Source organism: Fibroporia radiculosa, assembly GCF_000313525.1.
Source record: "Fibroporia radiculosa TFFH 294 genomic supercontigs, scaffold2644, whole genome shotgun sequence".
Taxonomy (NCBI): domain Eukaryota; kingdom Fungi; phylum Basidiomycota; class Agaricomycetes; order Polyporales; family Fibroporiaceae; genus Fibroporia; species Fibroporia radiculosa.
In genome coordinates, this window is record NW_012133357.1 from 24,641 (window position 1) to 52,164 (window position 27,524).

A 27,524-nucleotide genomic window follows, 5' to 3' on the forward strand; every position below is an offset into this window, starting at 1 on the left:
TGTCTACTGGTCGTGTAATATTTACGTTCTTGTAAGTAAGCTTTGCTGCTATGATACACAAGTCGGCGGAAGCAAAAGACGTCGCGAAGAGGCAAAGCGGACGCTTCGAAGTTCGGAAAAGCGCCGGCATTGATCGCAGTTGATAGGATCGCCGATCGAATACACCGTGGCACGCGGTGGCGCGAATAGTAATACGCGCTCAAGGGGCAGACCAGACATCTACAAAAAAAGAAATAGCATTTTATTCAAGTTTTGTAGGCCGTCAAAGCATGAATAATCACAATTTGACTCAAACAAAATTCGTAAATACAAGACGAGGGCGAAATAGCAAAGGCGAAATACAGAGCATCAATACATTCTATGTAGTCATAGATCTAAATGTTGCAGATTTAGTACAGGGCTACAACATATACACTTCGAGCATGGGTGAGAATGAAAAATCGTAAAGTACACACAATCTCAATGAAGATACTCATAATTCACCACGGAGCACGGACCTTGGAAAGCTTCTTAAGCAATGTTTTCCAGCTGCATGTAAGCAGATTAACTTTTCCGCGAGTTTCGCTGCGACTCGTGCCATTGCCATCGTCGCCTACAAGCACGTCTTGCTCGCCATTGCTTTCATCCATGCCATCATTCTCATCTTCGGCATCTTCCTCTCCCCGCCGCAGCTCCTGCGCGTCAGGGCCTTCGGCGAGCTCTTCGTTCAGTCTGGCGCGTTCTGCGCCCCAGATAGGGAAAAGAATCGCAATGAAGTCGTTGATGTGATCACTCTCCTCATCAGTTGCCGACAAACTAGAGAAGAAAGCATGTGTAGAGACGCGAGAAGAGGATGTCCATTCATCAGGGACCACAGGTATCGGAGACGGTGCGACACAAAAGCCAATGTTTTCGAGCTCACGACAATGTTCCACGAACGGTACCATAGCCGAGAGGGGCGTCATGTCATCCGAATCTTTGGGCATCATCCAAACGGTATTCAAGTGCGGCCACGCCTTCGCCATCTCTGTGCAGGACTCTATTTCGTTATGCTGCCGGGTGACGAACTTGACGTGTGCTGCGTAGATCACTATGTCCGTTATTGGCAGCGCAAGCAAGGGCTGTATCACTTCCAAGTTGACGTACCAGACCGGAAGCTGAGGAGGGTCCGGTGGTTGAAAGAATGACTGGTGACCGAGATAGCAATAGATTCGATGGAGACATCTTCGGGGCCTCCACTGACCGCGGAGCGTCTTGCAGAGTATCTTCGTTTCTTTCTCACTAGGCGGATAAAAAACCCAGATAGCAAACAGGGATAGAGTGCCACTGATCAGTGCGCTACCTAGGAAGTCCAGTGTCGGCCCTGCAAGAAAATTTGTGTGTACACGAAATTCTTTCACCGATATGAAAGGTAATTGAGGAAACTGGCGGACAACCTCGCGTTGATCACGGCTGTCTTCCGGCAGGCGGAGCTCTACTCTCTGAAGATTTGGCATTCGTGCTAACGCGACGATGCCCTCCACCGATAAAGCACATGTCGATCGAAATTCGACGAGATTTGTTTGACAAACCAAGGCGCAAACCTGATCCTCGACAAGCCCAGTGTAAGGAGATCGCCATTCGCCTTGGTGTGGGCGTTTCTGTGTGTGTTCGCAGCCGCGAGGAACCAAGTGGAAGACACGGAGGTTGTCACAGAACATCCGTACCGAGTTCAGAACACAGCTGATGGCAAAAGAATCCTCTTTGTCCGCCGAAATGCGCAGATCTTCGAGAAGAGAATTGACAAAACTTGAGGGCGACCTTATCATACGGAAGCCCCAACCGTGCCAGTGGAAGGACCTAATACGAGGGAAGAGGGTGCAAGCTGAGGAAGCTGCAAAGAAACATCGAAGAGGTTCTATGGCAATTTCACTACTTCCTTTCCAATGGAAATGCTTGATAAATTTGTTGTAATACATTATACGACGCATGTCAGAGCTGGGCTTGCTAAAGGCCCATTGCCAACCCTACATTTGATCAATTTTGTTAACGTATATCGGCAGTTGAGAGACCTGTGAGCCTACCGTAAACTCTTCGGTGTCCAGAGCTAGATGTTTAGATACGACATGTCGAGGCAGCAAGCAGAACAATGGGACGATACTATCCAGTTCTTCCCAGAGGATGCCAAGGGAAGCATCGCGAAAACTGATGCAGGTCACCGCGAGACTCACAATGGATCCGCGACCTTCCCCATCGCAGAATACGTGGCGAGCGATGGCTTCAAATAACTCTGAGATGAAAAGGCATCTGTGAGAAGCCGTGGTGTTTTCTATTTTTTGTGCGGGCTGGAGTGTAACGGGCCATTCAGCTCGCAAGTGGATATTCTGGCCACTGAAAAGCGCATACCATTGGATCGGCATCATCGGTCAATAATATGCGGGCCATGATCGAGGTCAAAGCGTTGGATGTGGCGAGCAATAGTGTGTGTGGTCTGCAGGAAAGTCTGTGGATGGACGGCCCAAGCGTTGGAGGTTGAAGTGAAGCAGTGGGGAAATTTGAACAATAGGTTTTAATTTCCCCGAGGCCCCATTTTAGGACAAGACCCCAATGATTTGTGTGGCAGGTGTGGCGGACGGAGCTGTGGTAGACCCTCGCATTTGCTCGCGGAGTCTTAAACCCTTGATTCTACACACGCACCTGGCTGCTAACTTCTCCTGAACATTCCAATTTTGTACTGGAAGACCCGTCGTTTGTTCGTGGCGGCATTCCAACAATTTCAATCGCATGAGCGATGAGTGGCGAGCTATGATGGGGTCGATCAACCCACTTATTTTATAGACATGAAGAGATTACCAACGCTCAACAGGGACTTTCTACAGAAGAATGTCGCCCGGTTGTACCGAGTGCCGTCAACGAGTGGCTCAAGCACAATGGGTGGTCCAAAAGTATACGCGCACCCCAACTCAAGTGAGCGCCCGTAGCCACCGACTATTATCTGATAAGATGGCTCGGACAAGGCCATCACTTAACATCAACTAAACATCAATGTATGCAGGCCTGCAACGCGATGGTACAAAGACGGGAAGAATGCAAATCCCAGTATCCGACACAGTCTTGCAAAAGAACACTAAAAGTCAATCTAACAATACCACCACAAGACATACATGCGACACGTCTTACTTATATACAACGTCAGCGGACCCCGGACTAGTCGCTCCCACTAGCGCACAGCCAAGTGCACTATAGACTATGAAGGTCATGCGCACGATATCAATGTTCAGTACGATGTTGGAAAAGAGCCCATCAACATACAATTCTGGCGTGAGTGAATGGTATCCCAATGCCTAGTTATCGCTTCGCTCTCTCTCTACACTGTCCTTCTCTACAACCAGCTTCCAGCCACCATAAAGCTGGTTGACAATGGCACTACGCTTAAGAGCCTCTAGCTCTTTCGTCTTGTCATTGTAGAACGTCGTCAGCTTGGCAGGATCGGTCTCTTCCTGTGTCTCACGTCGTCAATACTAGCACTTATGATGCCACCTGTGACTTTGTCACAAGTATAGATATCTCACCTGTATCTCCCTGAAGGTACCCTCTGTCCGGCGCACAAAGTACTGCCGGAAGTTGTACGAGCTGAATGCTCTCGATGTGCGAAGGGTGTTCTTGTACAGCTCAAGGATTGCTTGTTTTGTAGGTGCAGCAGCCATCGTCGCAGAACGGTTTGTAGGTGATGGTAGTGGTAGAGAAGACAGGAAAGCGGAAGTTCCAAGAGGGAGGAAACAGAAAGCGGCGTCGGAGCAATATGTAGACCTCTCGGCCAGGAGGCCGAAAGTAAGCATACGGTCACGTGGGTGAATGCCCTGCTCTTCGCCAGGCGCCGTTATGTTGCCTCCAATGCCTGTAGTTTGGTTTGCGGAACCCATCTCACACTTCAAATTGCATGAAGATGTATGGCTCAAGCCATTTTTCTATTGCATTGTATTGTATTCTTTCGGTATCAATCACCTCTGTGTCCGAACATCGATCTTGGTTGCCCTCTTGTGGTTACTGGTCATCATGCGAAGCCAACTCAGCCGCAGATTCCTGAAGAGTGCACTGTCAGTAATATCTCGAACAACTCAAGATCCTTTAAAATCTAGTTCTCTTTGCCATACTGAAGGATTACTGGTTTCATATAGGGTTTCGCCACTCGAGTCTTATGGTGTGGCGGTAACTGATAGGTCTATAGCTCGCATGTAAGTGCGATTCATCTTGGTGAAACCGTCAATGCAAGCTGCTATCGGTGCTCCAACAAGATCTCATCTTTATAACGCGCAACATCAATCTGTGGAATCGTTAATCACTTGCCTAGACGTGACTATTGTTTGCTGGTGCCCGTGATGGACATGCTTGTCCTTCAAGGCACGCTGCATAGGTCTTGTTTCGCCACTCATCCTATCGCCCACGCTTTAGCAGGCCCATATGCACTCTGTCCCAGTGGCGCGCACACAGGATTTCGATGCGACGCTTTGACCACCGGTGGCGACAGGCATATAAAGTGACAGCAACGCGTTCGATCAGGGTGGCCGGGCACGTTACGGTATACCCATTATCCTCATATCACGACCTCTCACGACCTCTGCTATGTTCGAAAGCTTCATCAAGAAGGCAAAACGTCTATTGCAGAACACTCGCCACGATGCCTCTGGTCCTTCCGATAGCCCAACAAACGAGAAAGTTAAACAATTGCGCTCTTCCGTGGCATATAGTGAGCTCCATCTCGCAACTCTTTGTCTGCGAGGTTGTACAACGAACAAAATGAGCAGGCCAGGCCGATGACTGGTCTACTACTGCGGATGCCGGATCGAGCTCTTCGTCTGAGCCAGTCTCGCCCAATGGGAGTGATAAATCCTCGCCAAAGGGTGTAATGAATCGAGTGCAATCAGCAGTACGCAGGTATATGCTATTTTTCTCGCATACGCCGCAATCTCATCAACTCCCTTTGTACAGGGCGACCGTGAAACGAACAGCCCAGAGGGATACCCAGAAGGGTTTAACCACACTCCAACTCGGTAACGTATCCAACTCTAACTCCACCTCGACACCGGGCCCGAGCACCCACAAGACGTCTATATGGTGGCCCGCCTCATCCTTACGATGGGTGCGTGGCCGCGCCGACGCGGTCACTCCGACCACAAAACCATTTCTCCCGGGCGGATACCTTGGTGGAGGCGCATTTGGGGCAGTGTACCTTGTCCTGGACGTCGTGCGCCGTCAGAGTATGGCGATGAAGGTCGTGCACTACACTAGGGACTTCTCGCCGCCTGAGTGCCGTGGGCTTGTGGCGGAGCTGAGAATCCTGCAGCGCCTCGCGGAGGAGCCACAGCCGTTTCTGCTCCGCCCATATTTGGACCACCGGCTCTGGGCGTGGCATACCTCGCTGGGCTACGTGCATATGCTGACGGTGGGCTGATATTTTACCCGTGCGCGAGATAGGGCCTAATCGCGTACATTCCTTGATAGGAATTCTGCCCTGGAGGAGACCTGCGGTCATACGTAGGCTACCTCACCGATCAGGAGGTATGGCTCCTTACAGCAGAGTTGGTACGCGTCGACCACTTGTGATGGCGTATAGCGATATCTAATTAGCATCATGATAGGTTCTTGCGCTGGAGTGGCTTCATAAACAAGGCTTCGTGCATCATGACATCAAACCAGGAAACATCCTCGTCGACAATGAAGGGCACTGCCTTCTGGGAGACTTTGGCGCATGCCGCGAACTAGACCGTGGAGTTCTCCGTCGATGCGATACGGACGACGCGATCAGGACAGACGAATACGCCGCTCCGGAGCTGCTCTCTGAGCCTACGCGGAGATGGCAGTGGTATGACAAGTCTGTAGACCTGTGGTCGCTCGGCGTCGTGATTGCGGAGGTATTCACGGGTATAGTGCGTGCTACTATGGGTCAATCGCAGCCGGAGTATATTGCTGATGAGATGTGCAGTCATCTTTTGTGAAGGGTCCAAACGTATCGAGGAATGAGTTCCTGGCTAGCTTAAGTGCTCGTGTTGAGGAAACGTTTGCGCGCCTTGAAGTAATGGGTCGTCCGGATATGTCTGATCTCCTCCAAGGTGTGAGTAAGGCCGCATCTGATCGCCTTTAGACACTCATTGCTTTAATGTCAGATGCTGGTCATTGACCCCTACGGCAGAATGTCGACATCGGAAATCCAACGACATCGAGGCTTCAGTCGGATGTAAGTCCATTGTAACGCCATGCCAGTATATATCAGTAATTTTTTTTTAAATTGAAGGCGCATCAAGTTCAAGGACGTGCGGCTCAGGAAACAACGCCGTGAGTATTCATGATGCACTAACCAATCTTGAACCCGAAATCTTATTTGTCCCCTCCGTCCAGCAATCCGGAAGCTACACTACGTCAGCATGGGCGACCATCGTAGGCCTTCTACCAAAGTCCCAGATTACTCTCCCTCAAAGCAATATTTCCTGGATGAACTGGCCGCTCAGTGTCTTACGTTAGAACAGGACGACTCATTTGAAGTATCGGTCTCCGATTTCCGGCCGGGGCGAGCCACCTGATACCCGTAATATGCATGGAAAACAATATACCACTTAGATGCCGGCTTGTGCCATGTGGTAAGCTGACAACCATACACACACTCTAAAATTTGTATCAATAGCAGCCTTCTCCCTCTTGAAACTAATTATATATCCCTATTGAATAATGAATCTTCTCTACAACCTACTCAGAATTCAATAGCTGTCTCGTCACGCTCGAGGAACAAACTTGTCTAGAGGAACTGTAAATATGAAGTGATACAGAGCCGTTTATACAGCTGTATACCATCAGTAAGCCGAAACTAGGTTCTTGATGGGCTGAAGCCGTGCATATACGACGGCTTGCACATTCCCCGAAGTTGAAGCTCAGTTTGTCGAGATCGCCAACTTGAGGTAGAACGCCGTCTAAGCCTATTGCATGTAGACACTTCAATTGGTTCAACTCATCCGCTGCCATTCAGAACCGATTACATATTCTGTGTATTGTCTCCGCGAGCCAACTCAAGATCGATTCACTCGACGAGCGGTCTCTGTGAGGAGGAGGGTAGATTGGCAAAGGCACGGTGTAAGTAAATCACATGACCCTCGACCCAGGCGGCTCGGAACGACACAGTGTGTTTGTGGCTGACCGAGACGAGCATATCAGTCCCTGTTTCTATACGCGTTAAACATGAGCTACGGTACGCAATTTTCCTCTGTTTACAGCCATCCGACTGATCATGTTTTGTAGATGCTAAACTTAATCATATAGCTGCGTTGAATGACCTGCGCGACGCTGTCTGGATGAACCCTGACGCTCTTCTGGGCTCAGGGGTCGTCAATGTCGCTGGTGGAACACACGAATACAAGTACCTCGACCTGCGTGCCCATCGCACGCCTGTCTGTCCAACAGTTGGGTCTCTCCCTTGAACCCTTTCTGCTCATTTGGTGGGAGTACGTTAATGCATGGGAGTACTTGATCGGCGTATTCCAGTCTGGCCCGACCATGAAGTATCTTAAAGGTGTATCTATTATCGGGCAGCCAGGGATAGGTGAGTGAAAGTTGTGTTATGTCACTTGCAACATGACGTACGGACTGCGGCTTCCAAAGGAAATCGTACCTCTTGGTCTACCTGCTTATAGAACGCATGAGGGTTGGTTTGCCAGTGGCTCTTCATCTACAAAATTCCCTCTATTTTCTACTTGATGAGCACAATGTCACCACATCATTAAGTGACAGATCCACCTGTCTCGCTAAACACCCTGATGTCTGGTGTCTATCTGATTCTCATCCTGATATCGCTATACCTGCTTGGGCCTTCAGTTATGGAGCCACGTCTCGCGTAATCCAGACTGCTTCTTGTGATTTTCATTGGAAAGGATGGATGAAGCAAATTTCGGCAAGGCAATCCTTTATGGATGTTTGGGAGAAGAATGAACTCGCCGCGCTTGCGTATGCTCTCTGATACTGGCAGATGCCGAACTTAGCTGACTATGAATAGACACTGTTTATGGGGGCAGCACGCAATCCAGAAGATTCTTGACTTTTCCTCTAGATGGGGTCCATCACCTCGTTGTCTTGTTCGAGCCTACAAAGACCCATACGCAGTACAACAAGCTTCTGCATCCATCCAGCATGCTGCACGAGCATTTGTGGAAGATTTCAAACGTGCCTCATCGAGCCTGTTGGCTAGGTCTTCATCTATGCCCAGTGCTTATTCTCCTGTGTTGTGGATACGCCCCAAACCCGAAGCCGACTTGCCCCGAGGTGAATATAAATCATTCGTGCCTGCAGCCGCCGAGGACTCCGCAGAAATGTGCAAAGCTGTACTTGCCAAGACCGCAACTGAACAAGTCACACTCTTCCAGCAGTTTTCTCGACATGCTACTTCATGTGGTATTGCTAGTTTTGCTCGAACGTTTAGCCCATACATCGCTGACAGATGGGGGCACACCTTTTGCATGGTATACCGCGCCTACAGTGTCGCCTGGAAATTTGACACCTATCCCTCCTGATCTTATCATCACTACCGCGGGAAGGCTCCAGTTTACTCGAGCACCATTTTATTATCTTCCATCGATCGCAGACTATCCTGGTATTGATGCTGCTCTTTGCACGAATGATGGCGTATACGCAATTCAATCGACCCTCAGTTCGGAGCATTCGTCGGCCGAAAAGGGACTGGTGAAGCTTGAAGGCGAGCTATCCGCAGAGCATAGGTGCGGGAAGAAGGCGTGGTTTCTCATCATTGCTCATGAAAATGCAGAAGGAGGATATGCGGCTGCAGAAGACCATCGAAAGAAATTATCGGCCTCGTGGAAGATCATCATGATTGGATACTTCGTTCCTGCTAGCCTGCGAGGGCTTTCTGTGGCGGTATGTCTAATTACTACGCTCTTCGCGCTTCATTAACTGGTTTATCAGAGTTTTCCCAAGTAATGAATGCTCGTTCGTAGACCTCAGAATCAGCGCCGTGTCTGGTTAAATGCCCTGATCTCGACGCGCCCTCGTTGGTCTCATCGGGCAGCACATTGCTTCTCAACCCTCAAAGGTATTGGCAATCGTAGGGCAGTACGTTTAGCAAGGAATCCAAAATATACCATCCAAAATGTACCAAAACCCTATCTAGGAATGTGGAATACACAGCCGACGCTAGTGAGACTGGCCCAAACGTTATCAAGCATCAACGCATGGCTTTTTGGACACCACGTCCTGGGTCAACATGTATGTGCATAGAGTTACAAAGTTGGCCGCGAGGTACCCGAGCCGAAGAGTGAAGGGGAACTACCAGGAACTAGGGGCCTTGATCTCAAAACGATGGTTTGGGGATGTTGGATTTTGTCAGATATATCGGTGCGATTGATATTAAGTAGTATGCTTATAATGGGTCATATGGGTAATTCGATTGTGATGCTGATCCTCTACGTGTTTGTTTAGGCTCTAGGGAAATATCATGAGAACGAAAATCAGAGGTAATAACATTGGCGGCTTTCATGTATTTGGTGGTCGTGAAAAGGTGTATGGGCCGATCGTAAAATTTATATCCGATGGGATAACGGACATAGTAGCACAACACAATTAACAATAAACACACGGGATCCTCCTGTATTCCCTTCGAAGTTGCCAGCGCCTCAGGACTTACGGAGAGGAGATCGATCGAGCGATGTCGCATACTTGGTAAGCCCGTTACGAAGGGGAGTGCACGTCTTCCTAGCGAGCTTGACTTGCAGCCGGAATTCCTAATTGCTCCGGTTAGCTCAATCGTTCAATACAAGGCTCAATTCGGGTGCTTACCTCGTCATTAAGGGCGTCCATACCTTTCTCGAGATGCTTTCCGAAAGCCGCGCATTGAGCGCTGACCTGATATCGACTGTATCAGCACAGAATCACTTCGGTCGGATGAACACGAGTGACTCACTGATTGCCAAATGTTGCCGAAAATCACGAGCTTCTCGCAGATAAGTGCAATGTCTGGTTTCATACCGTCGAATTTGGTCTTGAGTTCCGCCAGTGCCCTTTGCTTGCGGTTGACTTCTGCAAGTTCGGTCTTCTTGGCGTTGAGATCCCTTTCTGCCTCTAGAAATGTGTACAAAGCGTTTCGACACTAATCTCATCATCAGCCCGGTTTTAAGCACTCACTGACGCGTTGGACAATAAAGTACGCGAGAGTTGTACCGGTGATGATCAAGGTCCAGAACTGTGCAGCCAAAAAGAACCGTTATTCAATCTCACGGGATCAAGAATTGGAAACATACTGAAAATGCTAAGGTGGCACCCATTGCAAGAAGAGTAGCAGTAATCTAGATGAAATATTCGTATGTTGATTTTAAAAAATCTTAATAAGACTGAAAACATGCCTTCTCATTCCAGCTGCGAAGATGCGTGAGTTGTTAACACAAACAGCGTCAAGTGAGACAGAAATACACACCTCGTGATCTGTCCTTGGAGTGTATCGATATTGGCCTTTAAGCTTGTCGCTAGTACGTCGAGTTCCACCTTCTTCTGTTCTAAGTATGCTTCAAATCTCTCGCCAAAATGCCTGACATCCATTTCGAGGTTCCTGAAATTGATCGCCATTTGCGCTGCAGTTCCGTGTTTTTCTCCCTACACGGCAAATAGTCAATAAAATGCATCAACCTAGAATCTTCGTGAACTTACGCTAAACTGTGCAAGCTCCTGGATTATGTCCTCACGGTCCTTATCAGTCTTTATATTTTCAATCAAGTCAAGAAAGACTTGGTCATATCCTACAAATAAGGGCCGTCAAAAGGTAGAACCCGCGGACACAACTTGGGTCATACGTTTGAGGATTGCACTCATTTCGGATGCTACATCCCGGGAGTTCCACAGGTACCTGACCCAGCGCTAGAAACAACTATATGTGAGCAAACTCGAAAGGAGAATGGTAAATGGCTGGTATATTTACCTCCTTATAGCCTTCCCATTCCCTTTTATAACCGGCAAGCTCTGGGAAATCGCGGCCGCGATTGTCGACCATGTCTTTGAAGCCGCGATTGACACGGTCGAAGGCTTGGTCAATCTGAATGGCGGCTATACCAACATTCTCGATATCCTTTTCAAATTGCTCGACCTGCTCGTCGTCTTCGAGGACCTTCATGGCTGCTTTGGCGAATTCGATCTTTTCGTCGACGGTGAGAGGTTGGGCTAGCAAGCGTGTGGCCTCTGCGAGGGCTTCCTCGTAAGATGGTGGAGATGTAGTCGCCATATCGAACGCAAAGAGGCTGAAGTACGCGAATACGAGTGGGGGTTGGGTAAGGCAATGGCACTGTATTCCAAGTGGTTGAGTGAACCGAGCTTTAATGCGAGCAAGATGACGGCCGAGATGAATTTCAAGGTCCTCTGGCACCTGCAATGTGCTGAATTGGATTGTCAGCTGAACCGAATTGATACTTCATGCTGAGCCAAAGGGTCAAGTTCTCCAGGCGCGTAGTTTCCGTAGGAGGCCTGCGAACACGTCTGATAGGATAGTTCCAAAAGCTCTGGAGGGCCTTGGTCGCATGATCGTGTATGCGACGCGCGTCAATCATGGATTATCGCTATGATCATAATTCCGATATCTTGTTGAACACTGGACCGGTCAAGCTCCCACCAGCGAGGAACATTGGAGTGCTAGATAATTTTCTTACAGAGTTTCTGGACCCTGGAGGACACTGACAACTTGACATCATCAAAACATCTGTCCTATCTGGAGTGGGCTTCAAGATTCCGGGTCTTGCATAGGGTGCGATATGGCCCATTTTCCATATTCGACTTAGCTAAGTCGTGTAGATGATGACTTGTGTTGGAGTAGATTAACCAAAGTAACATTTCTTCAGGTACCGATTCATCTCCTGTCTTTTAAGGACCTGTCAGATGAGTAACAATGACCGGAATCACTTCGGACCCGCTCGCGTCACAAGGACCTGCATGTCGCAGAGGCACGTCCCGATGTCAAGGTGTAGGAGGGACGCAGGCGAGGCACCCTCCTTGACGACATTTTCTCGTTTACAGGCTGAGAGCAGCCTAGAATCCTATACAAAGTTCAGGGGAAACAGAGTCCTCCATTTTTTCTTGGTATTGCTGAAACACGCCCTGAGGCCTGACCACCTGCGTCAGGGCACATCGTGGGTTGACATTAGCGGAAGCAAGCTTACCCTTGGTGTTCAAGGAACGCTTGAAGAGTGCTGTTAGTTCTGTGCCTGCCTGACCAAGAAGTTGTTAGGCATTGGTAGCCAGGATGGATGTATTGAGACTATTCAAATGTTGGGACTTCGGGGATGCTCCAAAAAACTTCCATTCTGTCGACAAAATGGATCTTGCGCGACACTACTCCAACTAATTCAATTGCATACCTGCGCCTCAACAACATACATGAGCGAACCTAATGCGTTCCAAAGACCTCGGTCAGAAAGTTCAAACGGAAGTGTGTCATTTTGGAAATGGACCTTGGTCGTGGTCGTAGCTGCTCAAAACAAATTGCGGCAATGTGTAGCTGGAGTAACAAAAGCAGACACAACTCTGTGATCCAGAAAGTCGGTAATCTAGGATTCCAGCTGGGAATGCGGACTCATCCGCAACAGCGATATTGAATACCTGGTATGGGGGTTCTTATATCACGAGAGCTCGAATCAAGCTGTAGCCCTTGAATAGCCCGAAAATGAGAAATCTTGAAGTTGTGTTGGAGCTTAGTGAGGAAAGGTCGTGACTTTCAACTCTTTTGAAAACGCACGATAGCTGTCTCAATTTCCATTCCTAACGGATCCGCAAAACTTTGTTTGCTCTTCGTGACGTTGAATAGAGAAGTCATTTCGCTGTTTGTGGCATAAGGGCAATGTAAAGAAGAGAGGGCTTGAAAGATTGATATGACGCACCATTTCTCGTCTTGAGGCTAGAGAATGAATATGAGAACCTGTCCAGTAATAGAGACATGTCGCCCGCCCATTATCTCGTTGAAGTGTCTTTTCCCGCACGATAGATACTTGAAAATTTTCGCATTAATACCAGCGTTCCACATAGAATATAAATAAATCAATAAAGCGATCCCAAGAGTCGAAATTTGAGGATACTCCTAGAGCAACGCTTGGTGCTGTCCTTGTCAACGGTGGTCACGTCGGTGACGGTCGGTTCACAGTGGCCAACAACTGCCTAATTGGGACAGTGAGTGTAGGCCCGGACGCGGCGGGCCAATTCGCTGCGCAACGCGGTGGGCAGGTGTCGCTGTCCGAGCGCGGTGAACAGGTTTCGCTACTCGAACGCGGCGAGTGGGTACCTCTGTCTGCAGTGCGGCGGCAGACAGGTATGAACACGACGCCCGGGCACATCGGGCGCGCGTTCACGCTGATTGGTCTCGTGAAACAGCTATCGTTTTTGAACCTCATCAACAACTGCCTAAGTGGATAGTGGGTGTTCCGAATTGCGAGTTTATCAGAGGCCCAACAGCAGAACTGAGTATATTCAACGTTCACGCCATAACGAGAGCGAGGGTATGTACAATACATCATCTTACATCATCTAATGGACTATTACTTGTTTGCCTTACCACGGCTGTCGAGTTCAGTGGCATATTTCGCCAGACCTTCCATGAGGGGCTTAGATACTGCTCTGGCGAGTTGAACCTCCCTCTTGAACCTCTGCAAAATCATCAGTCAAGCAACCCATAAATAAACGGGAAAAGAAAAGGCCTACAAGGCTTGTAAGTGCGACCATTCCTCCTTTGATATGCTCCTGGAATTGTACAGCTTGGCTACGAACCTACATTGCTCGTATTAGCCGATAGTAACATTGCTATTGAACGGATAGACTCACCGAAGACCATATTTCGGCAAATAAGACCAGCTTCTCGCAAATTAACGAAATATCAGGCTTGAAGCCATCGAACTCGGTTTTGAGGTGAGCTAGATTTTGTTGCTTCCGGTTGACGTCCTCGAGTGCATTTCGTTTGACTTGAAGTTCCTCCACCTTACCTGATGTAGTGTAAGGATGGTTGCCAAACGAGAGTAGATAGCCTAGTATATCCATGATGGCACTTACTATTACGCTGCGATTGATATACAGCAAGAACAGAGCCAGCGACAACTACTCCAATAATCTGACATTGTGGAAACGATTGTCATGAATAAAGTCCAAATGCAGAGACAAATACGTACACAAAGACACCCGCCAGTAATCGCGAGTGCGGTAGTGGCATCCTTGATCTGGTTTGAAATATCTCAGCTTACAGCTGGTAGAATTTGACATCAAAAACAAACTTTCTTGTCCAAACTTGAAATGCTTTCCATGAGATCTAATCACGACAAAACAGGAAGGAACCTACGTTTCGACTTCTCCCTGAAGACCTGCAATTTGCTGTTTCAATTGCTTCGCTTCCACTTCAAGCTCAACTCCTTTTTCGACAATCCACTGGTCAAATTTGTCGACAAAGGCCTCGATATCACGTTTCAGGTTAAGGAAATTTTGTGACAACTGCACAGAATCATCATGCTTTTCGTCCTATAGAAGAAACGTCTATGAATACGGGAGGTCACGGCGAGGGAGGGAAACAAACAATAAATTGTTCAAGTTCCTTCATGACATCCAGGCGATCCTGATCAGTCTGAATGTTTTCCACCATGTCAAGGAAAATCTGGTCAAAGCCTGTATGGAATGATTAATGGCACCCAGAGGAAGACTATGAGCAACGCACGTTTGAGAAGTGTGATGTTTTTGGACGCGACATCGCGCGAGTCCAATAGATATTGCACCCAGTTCTAGTCGTTGAAACTGTCAGAATGTGTAACCCAGACGAAAGTCAGATCTCACCCCCTTGTAGCCTTTCCATTCGTTGAGGTAGGCAGAAATATCCGGGAAGTCTTTGCCGTACTTCGCAACCATGTCCTCGAAGCCGCGAGTTACGTGGTCGAAAGCCGTATCAAGTTGATTGGCCCAAACACCGACCTGCTTAACATTGTCTTGAAATTTCTTGACCTGATCTTCGTTGTCTAGTTCCTTGAGCGCAGCGTTCGCGTATTGGATTTGTTCTTGCTCAGTCGGTCCACCTGTCACTGCCCAAGTGTCAAGAACTTTCTGGGCTTCTACAAAGCTGAGGGTTGCAACAGCGGCCATGTCCAATAGATCAGAGATAAGTGCAAGCGAGAATGTTGTGGAAACTAGATGTCAAAGCACGGCTTTTATATTCAGGGACTCTTGGTCTAATGGATTGTACTGGATATTCCACAGACATTCGTGGTAATCTGCTGTACAAAGCTAAACACCGGCAAATTTTCAAGCCGCTCTAATGGCCTTGTCTGGAAGTTTGGCATAAACCCATTGCGACGTACCACCAGGGGTACAAATGTTGGAAAGAGACGAACAGAACAATAGATGTCGAACGCGAATACGTACCTGCGTTTACAGAGCAAGTTGGTTGACGCCGCGAACTGATATCGTTAGCGTGCGATCGGCATTCAAGTCGTTCCGACATACCATGAAAGACGCCTGAAATGAAATTCGTTCACGTTTGACGCTCTTCATAGGAGGCTAGAATTATACTACTCAATGAATGGGAATACATACTCGTGTTTGTGGAGCAAGAAATTGATCGACTTCAATATACCAAACTAGAGGTAACCTACCGAGATGTCAAGTGTCGACCAGGCTCTACGGGACCTTACACTGCGACGCGAGTTTGTTTGACAGTGAGCCCCTGAGGCAATGAATTCATCCCACGAGCTCCTCTCAGTGTTGACGGCGGTGCTGGCAGGTCGCCGACCCATCCATCAATTGTCCCTGAACAGAATGCACTAGCCATGAGCTTTATAGCCCTGACAGTGTTGTGCTAATAGTAAGAATGAGACCATTGCTTGGCATCACGAACGCATACACTTGATTGGCAATGTCGGCGTAAGTTCTTTCCAACATACTATGAAAGACGTTTAGAATAGAATGGGTGTTAGAAATGGACGCGAGTTCGTGCCTATAGTTCCAGGGCAAGTGCCTTGAGCCATCTCAAACGCATAGCGCTTGACACAATCGGCATGAACTTATTTCCGACATCCATGCAGGTGACGCTTGGCATGGCATTCACTTCAAGTTCGATGGTTCCTGAGGTAAGCATATTAGAAAGGCGTCAACACAATATTTAGTGTCAAATACGGATACCCGCTTATGTTTGCAGAGCAAGTTACTTGACATCACGAATGCATGGCACTTATGCTTTACATAAAGTTACCGAGGCGTGACTCGGGAGTGGGTTTGGAGTCCAGATCCATAAGGAATCTGTCACTTGGAAGTTGAGCCAGTTCCTGCAAGAAAAATCGGTTTGAGAGGAGGTTCGGTTGAGCTTCCACACAGTATAAATATTAGTCCGATGATACTATGTATCCCCAGTATCTCTCGCCGTCGCTCGTCTCTTGATAAAACCAAATATGGTTCACACCTCCTTACTCGCGAACCCGCAGCGATTCATCGTCAAGATCAATGGCCTTTCTGACGAAGGGATCACCATCGACAAGGGCGTTGCTCGTGCCAAACGGGATGCTGCAGACTTCGCCGATAAATACGTCACTAATTTCCAACTTGTGTCAGAGCTTCAGGCCAGCTTAGAGCAGTTCAGCAGTGTACGTTTCTTTTCCGAATGATACTTTCGCAACGAGTTTGAACCAGTAAAGTTTAGCGCTGGGTCAAAACTTTGCAGGATACCCGCGACGCTGCTTCTTCCATCTCGGCTTGGTACCTAAGTCAGACCTCTTACTAATACTCCAGCTCGTACCTTGACATATTTTCTCCTGCAGGCTTTGTCGAAGTCTTCATCTCGATGTTAGAAGATGTCACGACTGATGGTGATGTAAAAGACGTTATCAAAGAATTCAACAGCTTGTTAGATGTTCGTTTTCTCTGGCAGTTTCCTCGAGGTTCTTGATAAATGTGCGCTCGTTGCAGGGAGAACTCCCCTCGAACAAATACCCCCTAGACAGTACTCCGGGTGTGAAAGACGCGTTCAACGAAATCGAGGCCCTTGTAGGTCGCGCCGTTGTCTTCCTCTTGTCGACATTGAGACAGCCTGTCCAGGTAATCGGAGAAAGTACTCATATTGTCGACGTCCTCAAAGAAGCCAACGCTATCAACCGGAAGAAGGTTGTTGAGGTGGGATCCGGTTATCACTTTCAACTTCACTCATGTTGACGTATTGAGATGTCATAGGGCTTGAAGAAAGAGCTTGTTCCCGTGAAAACTGGAGCTGGAGAGATACGACAAGCCTTGAATAAGTATGCGACGAAACTCGACTAAGGTGATGCTGTTGTCTACAAACAGAAGACGTTTGAGCCTTGTATCGATATCACACTGTTTGGATACAATTTACGCACTTTCAGACGACTTTCATGATGTGACATTTCGGCGCAGCAAGCGAGTGCTCTGATCGGTAGTCCATAAGAGCGACACCGATGCATATAAACTGTCACCTGTGGTGGCGCTGGCAGCTGATGCTTTGTGATCCAGGTGGAACAATGCCATGCTGGTGAGAAAGCCGATCCAGGAAGTATTGGCGATCAGGGTAGCGGTAAATCCTACATCTAGGCTGGAGCAGCGCAGCTGATATCCTAGGGAGGGGTCTGGAGTGTGTTATCCGAGGCACAAGCGGGAGAAGGGGAGAGGTGTCAGTAGAAGAGTAGCGACAATGGATTGTAGACATAGTGGATATCATCCCTCTTCTTATCTGAGTTCATGAAGGAACCCATGCGAATCTGCAACATCAAACTCTACATCTGGTAACAGTGGCGGCAACTTCACTGATTTCTTAGACTATGAGTCCTGTAGGTGACTGTGTCCGTTACGTTTTGGTTACAGTGAGAATGTTTGTGGATCTTCTGGATTCATCCAACATATTCTTGGGTTATCTCATTACACTGTCCAAATTCGGATATGGGTCCGCAATCTCTTCCGTCAAATTGATTGCTATACCAGCAAGCAGGACTACCGCAATCGTTCGAGCCAGACATAGATGATCTTACGGCGCATGACTCACCGATCACATGCGACACTTTTGGCCTACCTTTTCGTTGTAGAAGCTTGTCACGAATTTAGATTCTTAATAGCTGACAAGTTCAGTAACCAACAAGATGATCGGGGTGCTATAAGGAGACAATACTTCCAGTGATGCACCTACACACTGGCGGCAAATATTCGACATGGAGAACTCACCTCTCGGTCAAACCAGCGTAACACGGACTCCCGTTACCTTACAGACAGCTCGAACGGGTCTCCGCAGGCTGGCGGTATGGCTACATCCCCGGTGATGAGTATACAATCTCATGCTTCTCCCGAAAATAACATGAGCCAAACGAACAATTCACAGACTCCGCCTTCAAGACTTCCTCATGCATCACCGCACGACGTACAACAACTAAAGGTGAGGCACGTCAACAGAGAGGGGCGCACGAGAATGGGCGGCGTGCCATACGACCCCATTAGAGAGACGGCACAGGATCAACAGGGTTCTGTACGGAATGTCGAGCACTCGACTGCGGACGTGGCCTCAGCGTGTTTCTCGAGTACGGGGAGCCGCCATCGAGACGACTAGCCGTGGTGCTTGAAGTGTACTTGGTACTGACTACACCGTGACACTAGCACGCCAAAGTCCAGACGACCTGGGAAAATTGTGACCGTAGGATGACTAGTGTTTTCTTACAGGAGATTCGGTATCCTAGGGTTCACTAGATGCTAGATGATTTACAGAGAACTTGCCCGAGAACCTATCTGTAGTCAGGCTGACAATATACTCACCGAAGAAGTCGGCGAAGGACAAGGGCGTGCAGACGCCCGTTGTGACTGCCAGCGCCCGTCGAGAGCCGCTGAGCGTCACGACCACGGAAGGCCGCGACGAACTTGTGGAGCGCAGAGTGCGTTTCCTCCTTCAACGCTGCTATGTCTCCGTCAGAGCTCTTCCGCCGTTGTTCCGAAGGATCCTCCACCTCTGGAATGACATCACATCAAGAAGGAGCGACCGAGACGGCACGACGGCACTTTTCGCTGCACCAGACGCATATAAAAACCCAGCAGTAGTCAGTCTCGACAGAACAACCTCTCAATTCTCCCAGCTACAACACGTACTCTAAATACATCACCATCTCCCAATGGACCCAGAAAACAAGCCCAAAGGTCCTTCGCCCCACTACTCTCTCTACCAGCGTGAAGTTTTCCGGCACGGTGGTGAGACCGGCCAACGTACGTCTCTTTATTCTCTCTCATTTCTGTCACTTATTCCCGAACTCATGGTATACGAGTAGTCCCAAGTTTCTCTGTTCACCCCGAAGAGCTTCAAGAGTCGACGAAGAAGAAGCTGGGCGACCGCGCATACTTTTATGCCAACTCGAATGCGGGTCTTGGCTGGACCGACCGCGCAAACAGGGAGGCTTTCTACCGCTGGCGCATTGTCCCCCGCGCCCTCGTCGACACCAACACCCGCGACCTCACTAGTGAGTCCTCCGTCTGCTTTCCCCCGCTCGACGCGTGACGTCATTCGACTCCTTCACCATCACGTGTTTCATCGAATATTCTTCCGTTCCAAAACTCACGCCGCACATCTACTCATCATCCAGCCACTCTCTTCGGTCACCGTATTCCTGCCCCCATACTCTTTGCTCCAATAGGGATAAACAAGCTGTACCATCAACAAGGCGAGCTTGTTCCCGCAAAGATTGCCGGCGAACTTGGACTTCCCGTGAGTTTTCACGCGCATATACCCTACCATCTCGCCCTAAAGCTCGTCTGGACATAGTATTGCTTATCCACTGCGGGGTCTCAGCCTATTGAAGATGTTGCGCGTGCCAATGATGCCGGTGCCGCGATAAAGAACGAGAGCAACAGTGTTTGGAAATACGATGGTTAGTAGCTTGCCTATTCAATCATGCACCACTGTATCTGACCTTATGCGACAGGAAATAATGGTGGGAACGCACAGAGCCCACGATTCTACCAGATGTACATGGGCCACGACGATGAGATTGTAGGAACTTTCTGTTCGATTGCTCATGCTCAAACTGACATCATGGCCATGCAGACTCTGTCACTCATGAATCGCGCGTGGAAGTCAGGTTTCGACGTGCTTATGCTGACGACGGACACCTGGCAGCTTGGCTGGCGTCCAACTGACATCAACCTGGCAAACTACACGTGCGGTCTCTCCCTCAATTCCACATATGTATCTGAAATTTTTGCGTCATAGGTTCTACTATCCTGCATGTGTGAGTACCTCATGCAGAGGATATGAGAGAATGGTGTTCACTGATTCCCGAACAGGTAGGAAACGAAATCGGCACCTCAGATCCAGTGTTCATGCGCAAGCATGGCGAAGAGCTCGCGCGCGACTCGGGCAAATGGATCGACCACAGTGTCTGGCACGGGAAGCCGCATACGTGGGACAAAGTGCGCTGGCTTATCGGCGAGGTGGGTCTTTTCTCTTCCCAATTTTTGCATATGGCCCTGACCCTGCCCGGGGTGTGGAATAGTGGAAGAAGATGTCCAACGGGCGTCCCTTTGTCTTGAAAGGCATCCAGAGTGCCGCGGACGCGATCAAGGCACACCAGGCAGGCTGCGACGGTATTGTCGTAACGAATCATGCAGGCCGCCAGGTCGACGGTGCGGTTGGGAGCTTGGAAGTCCTCCCAGAGATTGTGGAGGCTGTTGAGGACAGTACGTTTGGTGTCTCGACTCATTGGATTTTATTTTCTGACGGTGTCACTGTAGAAATGACGATCATATTTGACTCGGGCGTGCGTACAGGCTCAGACGTATTCAAGGCCCTCGCACTCGGTGCTCACGCTGTCGAGGTCGGACGGCTGTATGTTTGGGGCATGGCCCACGAAGGCGAGGCCGGCTGCAGACACGTTATGAAGAGTCTCCTTGCGGTGAGCCCGATTGCATCTGCCATTATACTCCTGTGTGCGTAGTGATTCAACGACTCGACAGGATCTGGATATCACGATGACAGTTGCGGGTTATCGTTCCATCAAGGAGGACGTGCACCTCAATAAGGATGCATTGAGGTACAACCCTAGCGGTGTGCCTCCAGGTCCGAGTGAGCATGCGAGGCTGTGAGTCGCGGTGCTTGGGGTAGACACTCTCGGATGGATCCTAGGACACCATTTATAAAGAAAGCATCATCATCGCAATGTGGCTCCGATCTCTTATCCTAGTCCGTCAGAGTCTATTGAGCGGAGCAAATCACTAAATTTACTTACCATGTTATGCAAGAGTAGCACCTGAGGTCTGCCATGTTGAAATTGATGCGAAAACCCGACGAGACCAATTCATGGCATGTGGATCAAAAGTCTGCTACAATGGTCATTTTTATGGCCAAATATGTTTCTTGTCTGTGTATACGTGCGTCTCAACCTCTCGCATTAGCAAGGTGGCGCATCGGCAAGCTGATACCAGATATCCTGAACTAGCTTACTTACGACATTGTTGTGAAAAAGTGTCAGAAGGATTGAACCTGAAAAGACTGAGCCCCTCGGACTCTGCTAAAAGGGCCTCTCAGTGATATGGAAATCAGGGCTTGAGCCCACAAGAATCAAGCGTCGAGCCGAGGACATTAATCTGTGGCAGCGTTTTTAACAGGGCGAATACGATCTCCCCGCATTCACTAACCTATACATACATCGCCTAACGAAACGTCTGCAGTGGTGTAAAAGCGATGGTAGCAAGTGAGAAGTATTTTGCAAGTAAATAAATAGCCCTCTGCAGTGACACCACGTCAACTCACTTTGCTCCTTTGCCCCACTTATTTCGCTCGTCGTGATGGATGTGTACCCAGTAAAGAATATCGACATTAATTTCGTGCAACAAAGATCTGACTAAGTAAGTTGCGTAGAGTAAGCAGCGCCCTCTGTCGAAAGAAGGAGAAAGAAGAGAACAAGCGACTGAGCGCCTGGGCCAAACGCGCTGCAACGGAGCTGCTAGCGAATTTGACGAATTTGACGTTCATACCTGTCCGGCCTGACTGAAGGTCTGTTGCCCTGACTCATGACTTGAGTTTCTGCGCTCAAGTGCTTCAAACTTACATGATTTCTCGGCTGTGTGCAGAACAGACGGCGTCGACATATCAATTCCCATCTTCGAGCGCGCGGTTGTACCGTGCGTGGCGCGTTCGCCGCTGTGACCCCATCCATCTCCGAGCTTGCATCGGTATCGCAGTAGACCAGCGAACTCATATTATTTCTCCATCGCTACTCAACAGCCTGCTCCCCAGATTTTTCCATCAAGTCCGCGTCACCATGGAGTCAGATGCGCTTGATCCTGCGGCCGCAAGTGCGTCGAGATCGCTCCCTGATTTCCTACGCGAGACCAAGCGGGAATACATCGACGCAGTGAAGGCTGGAAAGGGTGGGGAATGGACCGTGGCGATGGGCAACGAGGCAGGTGGTAGGCAAAATTCGAATAAAATTCGCAGTGACGCAGTTCCGATCTCCCTCTCCCATCCCAGATCTCGACTCTGCGGCCAGTGCTATTGCCTACGCGTGGTATGCAGGCACAATCCGCCACTCGCCTACCGTTCCCCTCGTCCAAACTCCCCGCAGCGACCTCCACCTCCGTGCAGAGAACGAGCACGCTCTCGCCCTCGCCAATGTCGACGCGCACGACCTCCTCTGCGTCGACGACGTCCCTCAAGCCCCATCTGCTCCGTTCCCCTCCACCCGCTTTGCGCTCGTTGACCACAACCGCCTTGCGCAACTCTTCAGCGTGGACAATCCCGTCGCACGTGTCGTCGCCATCGTCGACCATCACGAGGACGAGGGCCTCTATCGCGGCGAGGCACACCCCCGCATCGTCGTCAAGGGCGTCGGCAGCTGCGCTTCGCTCGTTACACAGCTCCTCGAGGAGCACTGTCCCGAGCGCGTTCCACCCGAGCTCGCGACGCTCCTCCTGGCCGCGATCCTCGTCGACACGGGTGGGCTCGTCCCCGGCGGGAAGGCCGTCGACGCGGACCACCGCGCCGCGGCATTCCTCGCCCCCCGCAGCACCCTCTCTGCCACATCCTCCTCGCTCCACGCGTCCCCCGCGATCCGCACGCTTGCAGACACGCTACAGCACAAAAAGGCGTCCGTCGCGCACCTCGGCACGCGCGACCTCCTCCGGCGCGACTACAAGGAGTACGCGCTCGCCCCCTCCTGGGCGCCCACGCCCGTGCTGCGCGTCGGGCTCGCGTCCGTCCCGCTCGCGCTGGGCGTGTGGCTCCCCCGCGAGGGAGGCGCGTTCGCCGACGCGGCGCAGGCGTGGATGGACGAGCGCGGACTCGCGGCGCTGGGCGTACTCACCTCGTTCCGGGAGGCGGGGAAGGCGAACGGGCACGGGCACGGGAAGCACCGCCGCGAGCAGCTGTGGACTATCCGTGTGCGCGATGATGGCGAGCGCGAGCTGGCGACGCGCTTGGTTCGTGGGCTGGAAGGGAGTGCAGAGTTGGCGCTGAAGGAGAGGAGGTGGGCGAAGGTGGGGGCGGAGGAGGATGCTGGGTTTGGACCGGGTATAGAGGTGCGTGTGTGGAAGCAGAAGAATGCGCATGCGACGAGGAAGGCGACGGCGCCGCTTGTGAAGGCAATTGTAGAAGGGAGTGGTTCAGACAACAGGCAATCGGGGCTGTGAAACACCAGCAATCTCCTCATCCGCCTTGTAGGACAACACAATGGTGAGTGGATTTCAATAATATGTAGCATCTCCCCGCCTTTTTCAATGATATGTATATATTTCTCTTGCTCTGTTGTCTAACGTCCAATCCCGCGCCCCCTAGCTGTGTCTGTCTATGACCAACGTAGTTTTGGGCGGAATGCTTCGGACGCTCAACACAAACTAAAGGACAGTGTGAGTCTATGGAAGGACATGCCGGACGACGGAGTCCATTGGATGATTTGGAATGGGTTGTTCGATAACGCTAACAAACCAATAAGATTTTCTCACTGGTTGCGAGAAGACTCTGTGTCACTTGCCATAGATATATTATATCTTCACCGAGCGCAGAGAGGTCTCTCCACGGGCATAATTCGGGATACATTTTGTCACCTTAGAATGGAAATTGGATACATAATGTCGTGGGATTTGCTGTGCTTTTGCCTTATCCTACCCATAGCCGCGAATGCAATTTCGCATTGGTCTCCCTCATATCCACTATTCGTTATCATTACATAGTACACAGCTGTTTTGGGGGGGATGTGTTGCCTAAATAGGAAAAAAACGCCCGTAGCTGTCGCGCTGACTTCACAAAGATCTGATTGTGAAGTCAGTACGCCGATATTTCACGCCAGTGTATATATGCAGCATTAATCTCATGGTAATAATGGTCCTTTTCAAATACATTTCCAACCAGCACGAGCAGTGTTAGCCGTGAAATAGTCTCCATATCGCGCGGGGTCTAGTCTCGCCAGCGCCTAGTGCACTTCGAGTTGTTATAATCCTGCTTAGCACGAACAACAGCATTATTAAAGGATGAGATTCCATCTAATTCCGTCACATTAAGCAAAATCACTATTCTGATAAGCACAATAAACTCACTGAATTCATCATATGACTTATATCTCATCTCCCCGAAAAGCGTTCCATGCGCCTGTTCTGATGAGTGTGGAGAAGGAGACCGGTATCATGCGAACTTGCGTAGCGGATATAAGTCACACCAGGCAAAAACGCGCACACTTACACCACATTATGTGTCTGATTTCTATGTATTTCAAGGTGACAAAATGGATAGTGAATTATGTCTGCTGAGAGACCTCTGCGCTCGATGAATCTGGGCCCTTGCAAGACCTTGCCAAATTTGGCCTTCTTTATTATGCAGCTATTATCTTACGCGCCTTATAGGCCTTGTAAGGCCAATATGAAATCTCCCACATAATTCGGTGGAGATCAAATTTACCATCAGCATACTATTATACCATACAATTATAAGATAATCCGATATGGCGCGTTGTCCAGACAGATAAGCTCAAGTTTGAGCCGGGTTGGGGTTTACTGGAGACCACAGTTTGCATATCTGTGCTTTTCTATGAAGACATACTCACACCAGGATTATAACAGGTTGATAAGTGCCACATTTACAGACATTGTTTTGATGATGACCGCGACCCGATTCCCAAATACTGGGGACATTCCTGATTACAAAAGTAGCGACAATCTTCAAGTCTGCTTTGCTCAAGCTCTCTGATGAAAACACTATACCAGTCAAACTCGCCGAGAGCGATCGCAGCTAGTAAACTGAGTCGAGGTCCCTGAGGGTGAGAGATTGTGTCCTCGGGGTCCTGTCTATCATGTTGACCACAAGTGATTGGCCTATTTAGCAGCGTGAGTGCTAGTACGCCATGGGTGATCCTTCAGTCAACTTCCGTCCACGGCATCCAATTCACCTATGGCAAGATATTCGGAGGCTTGGCTTATCGGTCCTCGCTCTACCAATTTCTACACACGAACATATGCTGCAGCTTCGTCCATTGCGTCCATTGTATTCATACACGGTGCAGCTGAACATGCTGGTCGCTATACGGATTTTCACTCCTCCCTTGCAGAGAACGGGGTTACTGTGTTTGTCTATGACCAACGTGGCTTTGGACGGACTGCTTTAGATGCTGAACACAAATCCAAGGACAGTGCCTATGGAAGAACATGCCGGACACTTCAGTTGGAGGATTTGGAATGGGCTGTTCAACATGTACGCACGCAGTTCAACGAACTACCTCTATTCCTCATGGGCTTCTCAATGGTACGCGTCTCTAAAGCATTCAGGTAGCCGTACTTCATATTAGTGTCCCGTACTCGTTTTGCAGGGTGGTAGTTTAGCGTTCAGCTTCGTTTCACGCGACAGTCCACCCTCAGCGAAAGCGGCTACGTCTCTTGTATCGGGAATTATTGGATGTGCCCCCACCATTCATCTCACCAAACCACCGTCTACAATTGTGCGCTCTGTGGGTAGATTGGTGGCCTTGGTTGCTCCCAACATGCTAGTGCCGGTCAAGAATAAGACTCAGGTATCTATTCTGCCCTTCGTCTTTATGCAATGACTGCATATTACGCTAGGATCTCTCGCGAAATGTACAAACTAACAAAGCCTATGTGGAAGACCCGCTCGTGGGTATGCCCGGTAGTTTCCGGTCGGTTGGGGATCTTATTTCTGGTGTACGTGCCTATTCTCCTGTGGATGCGAATCACAAAGAACTGTATAGTGACTACAGGGCGCTGCCCTCCTCGACAAGGATTATCAGCTCTGGCCTCCTAGACTTCCGGTAAGTCTTGATATTCGTCAGTAATTATCCGTGCTTACTCATTCTGCTTATCAGCTACTTATACTTCAAGGAACGGCTGACCAGGTAAGCCAATTACAAAGCCGCTTGGATCTAAAGTAACCGTGAAGAATAGGTTTCAGATCCTGCGTCGACACAGGCATTTTTTGACAAGCTTCCTGTGGAGGATAAGAAGCTAGTCATTTATCCGGTCCGTCTCCCATCATCGGAGTTTCATAAAGTCGACGCTGAACTCATAAAATGGGGTTTAGGACGCATGTCATGAATTGCATAATGAACCTGTTCACAAGGAAGTGGTCAGCGAGTCCGTTGCGTTCATCAAGTCTCACAGCTCTCAGATCAGGTCGGGATAAGTTCTGATACTTGCGTCTGCCGACACGCATGGCATGTCCGGTGATTTTATCAGTTTAGTGCAGTTATATGATGGAATGTCTGTATGGTCTGGTTTTTCTGAAATTGCTCTTGTCAAAGGGTAAACAGGTTGGATGTTGTTTTGATATGTCGACCGGTGTCAGCAACTCTGTAAGCTTGGTTCGGAGCCAAATGGGTAGCGGTCTCCTCTCAAGATGACCGTGTGACCATGTAAGGTTTCAACTATCATTTTTGATGAAGCGGTGAATGTGATCTTTGAGATGGAGGTGTGCATGTGATTGCCCACGGAAGCTGACGGGGGAGCCTACGGATAATCGATGGATGGATGACAGGTTCATGCGCCACTAGATCGGTCAGATTGAGATCACGGCAACATCATCCACGGTAGACGATCTTTGGTCTCGTGCCCAGACGTGACACGCTCAAGGCGTAGCTACCCAAAATGGAGTGCGATCGGGTGATTCAAGCTGATTTTTCTAGAACTACGACGGGCCGAGAAGGCCAGTGTGACCGTTACATGGGGCGCTCAGCGAGCGCCTCTGGAAAGGGGGGCCCGGGGTCTCTGCTAGGCCTACCTCAGATGTGTCGAAGACACGTCTGGGCACAAGACCAGAATGTTGTTGACGAAGCAGGGTTCCATTCTTCTCTCTGAGTCCATCAAACTCAGCCGTCAATGGGTGCCAGCGCGGGAAAGACAGAGCGAGCTGAGGAAGATGCTAGAGCTGGAGACATCTGCATCATACGTATCTTACCAATCATGCGCGGATGTCGTGAACCCCCCAGGAGATGATCGATGACAAGTGACAGCGCAAAGCAAGCAGTCCTATGTCAGCGCTTCAGATCCGGCGTACAATCCATGTAACAGGTCCGAAGTTTTTTGTAAGTGTTAACCGAGATTACCGA

The 27,524-nt window shown here is 49.5% G+C and overlaps 12 protein-coding genes across 12 annotated transcripts; 7 read left to right on the plus strand and 5 right to left on the minus strand.

Annotated features, from left to right (window-relative positions):
* Positions 1 to 479: 479 nt before the first annotated feature.
* Positions 480 to 2,403, minus strand: FIBRA_04117 (uncharacterized protein; the record flags this gene model as incomplete). The annotated part of the gene is made up of 4 exons (XM_012325934.1): positions 480 to 1,985; positions 2,043 to 2,163; positions 2,190 to 2,287; positions 2,365 to 2,403. The coding sequence occupies 4 exons, from the start codon at positions 2,401 to 2,403 to the stop codon at positions 480 to 482; spliced, it is 1,764 nt and encodes a 587-aa protein (XP_012181324.1).
* An 899-nt stretch (positions 2,404 to 3,302) lies between these two features.
* On the minus strand, positions 3,303 to 3,665 carry FIBRA_04118 (uncharacterized protein; the record flags this gene model as incomplete). Its single annotated transcript, XM_012325935.1, has 2 exons — positions 3,303 to 3,458; positions 3,531 to 3,665. 2 exons carry the CDS (start codon positions 3,663 to 3,665, stop codon positions 3,303 to 3,305), a joined length of 291 nt encoding a protein of 96 aa, XP_012181325.1.
* Positions 3,666 to 4,581: 916 nt separating this feature from the next.
* Positions 4,582 to 6,536, plus strand: FIBRA_04119 (uncharacterized protein; the record flags this gene model as incomplete). The annotated part of the gene is made up of 9 exons (XM_012325936.1): positions 4,582 to 4,705; positions 4,764 to 4,893; positions 4,948 to 5,401; positions 5,461 to 5,541; positions 5,598 to 5,885; positions 5,942 to 6,070; positions 6,123 to 6,193; positions 6,251 to 6,291; positions 6,355 to 6,536. 9 exons carry the CDS (start codon positions 4,582 to 4,584, stop codon positions 6,534 to 6,536), a joined length of 1,500 nt encoding a protein of 499 aa, XP_012181326.1.
* Positions 6,537 to 7,185: 649 nt separating this feature from the next.
* Positions 7,186 to 7,424, plus strand: FIBRA_04120 (uncharacterized protein; the record flags this gene model as incomplete). Its single annotated transcript, XM_012325937.1, has 2 exons — positions 7,186 to 7,195; positions 7,246 to 7,424. 2 exons carry the CDS (start codon positions 7,186 to 7,188, stop codon positions 7,422 to 7,424), a joined length of 189 nt encoding a protein of 62 aa, XP_012181327.1.
* Positions 7,425 to 7,909: 485 nt separating this feature from the next.
* FIBRA_04121 (uncharacterized protein) lies at positions 7,910 to 8,934 on the plus strand (the record flags this gene model as incomplete). The annotated part of the gene is made up of 4 exons (XM_012325938.1): positions 7,910 to 7,947; positions 7,997 to 8,391; positions 8,438 to 8,871; positions 8,920 to 8,934. The coding sequence occupies 4 exons, from the start codon at positions 7,910 to 7,912 to the stop codon at positions 8,932 to 8,934; spliced, it is 882 nt and encodes a 293-aa protein (XP_012181328.1).
* Positions 8,935 to 9,626: 692 nt separating this feature from the next.
* On the minus strand, positions 9,627 to 10,274 carry FIBRA_04122 (uncharacterized protein; the record flags this gene model as incomplete). Its single annotated transcript, XM_012325939.1, has 5 exons — positions 9,627 to 9,734; positions 9,790 to 9,855; positions 9,914 to 10,071; positions 10,135 to 10,192; positions 10,251 to 10,274. The coding sequence occupies 5 exons, from the start codon at positions 10,272 to 10,274 to the stop codon at positions 9,627 to 9,629; spliced, it is 414 nt and encodes a 137-aa protein (XP_012181329.1).
* Positions 10,275 to 10,331: 57 nt separating this feature from the next.
* FIBRA_04123 (uncharacterized protein) lies at positions 10,332 to 11,221 on the minus strand (the record flags this gene model as incomplete). The annotated part of the gene is made up of 5 exons (XM_012325940.1): positions 10,332 to 10,365; positions 10,424 to 10,599; positions 10,654 to 10,742; positions 10,797 to 10,860; positions 10,922 to 11,221. 5 exons carry the CDS (start codon positions 11,219 to 11,221, stop codon positions 10,332 to 10,334), a joined length of 663 nt encoding a protein of 220 aa, XP_012181330.1.
* A 2,296-nt stretch (positions 11,222 to 13,517) lies between these two features.
* FIBRA_04124 (uncharacterized protein) lies at positions 13,518 to 15,096 on the minus strand (the record flags this gene model as incomplete). Its single annotated transcript, XM_012325941.1, has 10 exons — positions 13,518 to 13,625; positions 13,681 to 13,746; positions 13,801 to 13,958; positions 14,026 to 14,083; positions 14,142 to 14,189; positions 14,244 to 14,256; positions 14,309 to 14,484; positions 14,540 to 14,628; positions 14,678 to 14,741; positions 14,794 to 15,096. 10 exons carry the CDS (start codon positions 15,094 to 15,096, stop codon positions 13,518 to 13,520), a joined length of 1,083 nt encoding a protein of 360 aa, XP_012181331.1.
* A 1,301-nt stretch (positions 15,097 to 16,397) lies between these two features.
* On the plus strand, positions 16,398 to 17,259 carry FIBRA_04125 (uncharacterized protein; the record flags this gene model as incomplete). The annotated part of the gene is made up of 5 exons (XM_012325942.1): positions 16,398 to 16,589; positions 16,646 to 16,709; positions 16,764 to 16,855; positions 16,912 to 17,115; positions 17,173 to 17,259. The coding sequence occupies 5 exons, from the start codon at positions 16,398 to 16,400 to the stop codon at positions 17,257 to 17,259; spliced, it is 639 nt and encodes a 212-aa protein (XP_012181332.1).
* Positions 17,260 to 19,103: 1,844 nt separating this feature from the next.
* FIBRA_04126 (uncharacterized protein) lies at positions 19,104 to 21,066 on the plus strand (the record flags this gene model as incomplete). The annotated part of the gene is made up of 11 exons (XM_012325943.1): positions 19,104 to 19,194; positions 19,257 to 19,445; positions 19,569 to 19,690; positions 19,748 to 19,853; positions 19,908 to 19,975; positions 20,030 to 20,142; positions 20,195 to 20,213; positions 20,269 to 20,415; positions 20,478 to 20,661; positions 20,716 to 20,876; positions 20,938 to 21,066. The coding sequence occupies 11 exons, from the start codon at positions 19,104 to 19,106 to the stop codon at positions 21,064 to 21,066; spliced, it is 1,329 nt and encodes a 442-aa protein (XP_012181333.1).
* A 1,178-nt stretch (positions 21,067 to 22,244) lies between these two features.
* FIBRA_04127 (uncharacterized protein) lies at positions 22,245 to 23,610 on the plus strand (the record flags this gene model as incomplete). Its single annotated transcript, XM_012325944.1, has 2 exons — positions 22,245 to 22,392; positions 22,454 to 23,610. 2 exons carry the CDS (start codon positions 22,245 to 22,247, stop codon positions 23,608 to 23,610), a joined length of 1,305 nt encoding a protein of 434 aa, XP_012181334.1.
* A 1,750-nt stretch (positions 23,611 to 25,360) lies between these two features.
* On the plus strand, positions 25,361 to 26,602 carry FIBRA_04128 (uncharacterized protein; the record flags this gene model as incomplete). The annotated part of the gene is made up of 7 exons (XM_012325945.1): positions 25,361 to 25,711; positions 25,776 to 25,976; positions 26,026 to 26,124; positions 26,181 to 26,231; positions 26,286 to 26,315; positions 26,365 to 26,439; positions 26,501 to 26,602. The coding sequence occupies 7 exons, from the start codon at positions 25,361 to 25,363 to the stop codon at positions 26,600 to 26,602; spliced, it is 909 nt and encodes a 302-aa protein (XP_012181335.1).
* Between the last annotated feature and the right edge of the window lie 922 nt (positions 26,603 to 27,524).